This window comes from Oncorhynchus mykiss, chromosome 4 (assembly GCF_057628025.1).
Source record: "Oncorhynchus mykiss isolate SJ-2025 chromosome 4, ASM5762802v1, whole genome shotgun sequence".
Lineage (NCBI taxonomy): Eukaryota > Metazoa > Chordata > Actinopteri > Salmoniformes > Salmonidae > Oncorhynchus > Oncorhynchus mykiss.
Genome location: NC_143025.1, coordinates 64,941,961 through 64,944,208, shown reverse-complemented (window position 1 = coordinate 64,944,208; position 2,248 = coordinate 64,941,961). Strand labels below are relative to the sequence as shown.

General features: G+C 43.6%; 1 protein-coding gene across 14 annotated transcripts in view; it reads right to left on the bottom strand.

The window, feature by feature from the left end:
- lama2 (laminin, alpha 2) overlaps positions 1 to 2,248 on the bottom strand; it is a 142,257-nt gene that overhangs the window by 855 nt on the left and 139,154 nt on the right. For all 14 annotated transcript variants that reach the window (XM_090232607.1, XM_090232609.1, XM_036975728.2 and 11 more), the window contains 2 exons: positions 1,917 to 2,056; positions 1,451 to 1,673 (listed from right to left, as the gene is read on the bottom strand). In XM_090232607.1, the coding sequence (XP_090088733.1) occupies positions 1,451 to 1,673; positions 1,917 to 2,056 (363 nt within the window). The remainder of the gene's footprint in view (positions 1 to 1,450; positions 1,674 to 1,916; positions 2,057 to 2,248) is intronic.

Here is a 2,248-nt window from a genome sequence, read left to right as displayed (position 1 = left end):
CTGGAAAAGGGAAAAAAGATTTGATTTATGACTGTTATTTTCTGCCCCACTAAGCACATTTATGCTTCTATTTCATAAATCAGAAAGCCGATGACTGCTTGACGTTATAACTTTGATTATATCCTGAGGTTTAAATAGGAAGTAAATCATACATTTCCAACATCATAGTGGAGCACGGTTTGGAGCGCAGGGTCAACTGTGTTTCAGGAGTTATACAGGAAACCTGATTCCACAGGAATTCCACTGGGCACAGACATCAATTAAACATCTATTCCACGTTGGTGCAACTTAATCTCATTGAAATGACGTGGAAACAACGTTGATTCACCAGTGTGTGCCCAGTCAAATCAAATCAAATGTTATTTTCACATGCGCCGAATACAACAATGCAGTTTTAAGAAAAATAAGTGATAAATAAGAAATACAAAAATAAAAGTAACAAATAATTAAAGAGTAGCAGTAAAATAACAATAGCGAGGCTATATACAGGGGGTACCGGTACATAGTCAATGTGCGGGCGCACCGGTTAGTCGTGGTAATTGAGGTATAATGTACATGTTCTATATGATACATTTCTAACTGAATGTTCAATGTTTGATAACGTTGCCTCTACTCAATGTGTCCCAGGTGTGAAATGCTTGGTGGGTGGTGTCCAGGGGAGAACGACTGGCCGCTCTCATTGAAGCCATGAAGTTCAACGTCAACTGCGGTACTGCAGGCATTGTTTACAGAAAACAGGGTCCCCCATTATAGGGGAAAATGGCAATCAAATATATTTTTAAAGACAATCATAATTGCTTCTATTACACTAGATGTATGCCCTTGAACCGATTATTTTAAAATCTCACCTCACACAGAAGAAGTTCTAAGTGTAATTTAGTAGCTCATGGCAGCCTGCAGTACCTCGGTCGGCCTTCAACTTGAGATACTCAGTGAGAGGGGGCAGCACTGAGCTAGCCTGCAATGTCACTTCCTGGACTAGCTCAAATTGCACATGTTATGTCTACATAAATCTCCCACTAGACGCCATCTTAATTAAAGGGATACTTCGGAAATTTGGGATTTTGGCCATCTACTTCCCAAGAGTCAGATGAACTCGTGGATACCATTTCCATGCCTCTTTGTCCAGTATGAAGGAAGTTAGATGTTGTTTTGCGAGCCAATGCTAACTAGCATTAGCACAATGACTGGAAGTCTATGGGTATCTGCTAGTTAGCAATTGCACTAGTTAGCAACTTCATTCCAGCTGCACGCAGAGGCATACAAATAATATCCACAAGTTCATCTGGAAGTAGATAATGGGAATCATTGTCAAAATCCCAAAGTATCCCTTTAACCGGCTTCCTGGGATTCAAATGCGCTATTGAGTCTTCACATAGGAATGAATGGTGTCACGTGATCGATGTCTTTGTCCATTCATATATGCAGTCATTGGTGGTGTTGTACGAACCTGGGTATCCACCGACGTAGATGGGGTCGTTGGTGTCAGCGGTGTTGGACCTGGCGTTGGGGCTCTCTGCTTCCTCCTTCCTGCCGTCCACTATGATCTCCAGCCTGTGGCGAAGCTTGTGGGCTGTGACCGAGTGCCACTGACCGTCACAGAGGCCTGCCTCTACTTCAGGCTGGTACTCCGCTGTGATCCGGCCCGCTCCGTTGTCCACGTGGAACAGCAGCTAGGGAGGGAAGAAGACATACTCAGAATACACCTGACTTGTCCAATCAGTAGTTTGTAACAAAACTTGACTGTTAGTTATGAGCAACCATGATTCTGTTGAACCCCATTCATTCATTTATACAGTACAATAGCTTTGCATGTTCATGGTTGTTAGGCTTTACCGTAAGAGATTGTAGAGTCTGGTTAGAATGAAATGTGTGTTGGACAACAAAGCAGTATTGTATTCTGTGTTTGTGTGTACCTTTCCGTTGTGCAGTTCAATGCCCAGGCCCTCCATCTTGGTGTCCACCTGGCTGCTGACCGCCAGCAGAACCCCGTTGCTCTGGGACGTACGGAACTCCAGCTCCAGAGACACGTCTAGACCCACCCTGTAGGAACCCACTGGACCAGAGGACAGGAGATACAGGAAGCAGTCAGAATTGATACAACAACTGCCATGAGATTGAAAAATAACTTTGAAAAGTTGGTGTACCATTCGGCATCAACATGTATTGTTCCGCGTTATTATATTACGTGATTGTTGGGATATATTGCATTGTGGGGTCAGGAGTTTTTCCTGGTCAGGTCACATGG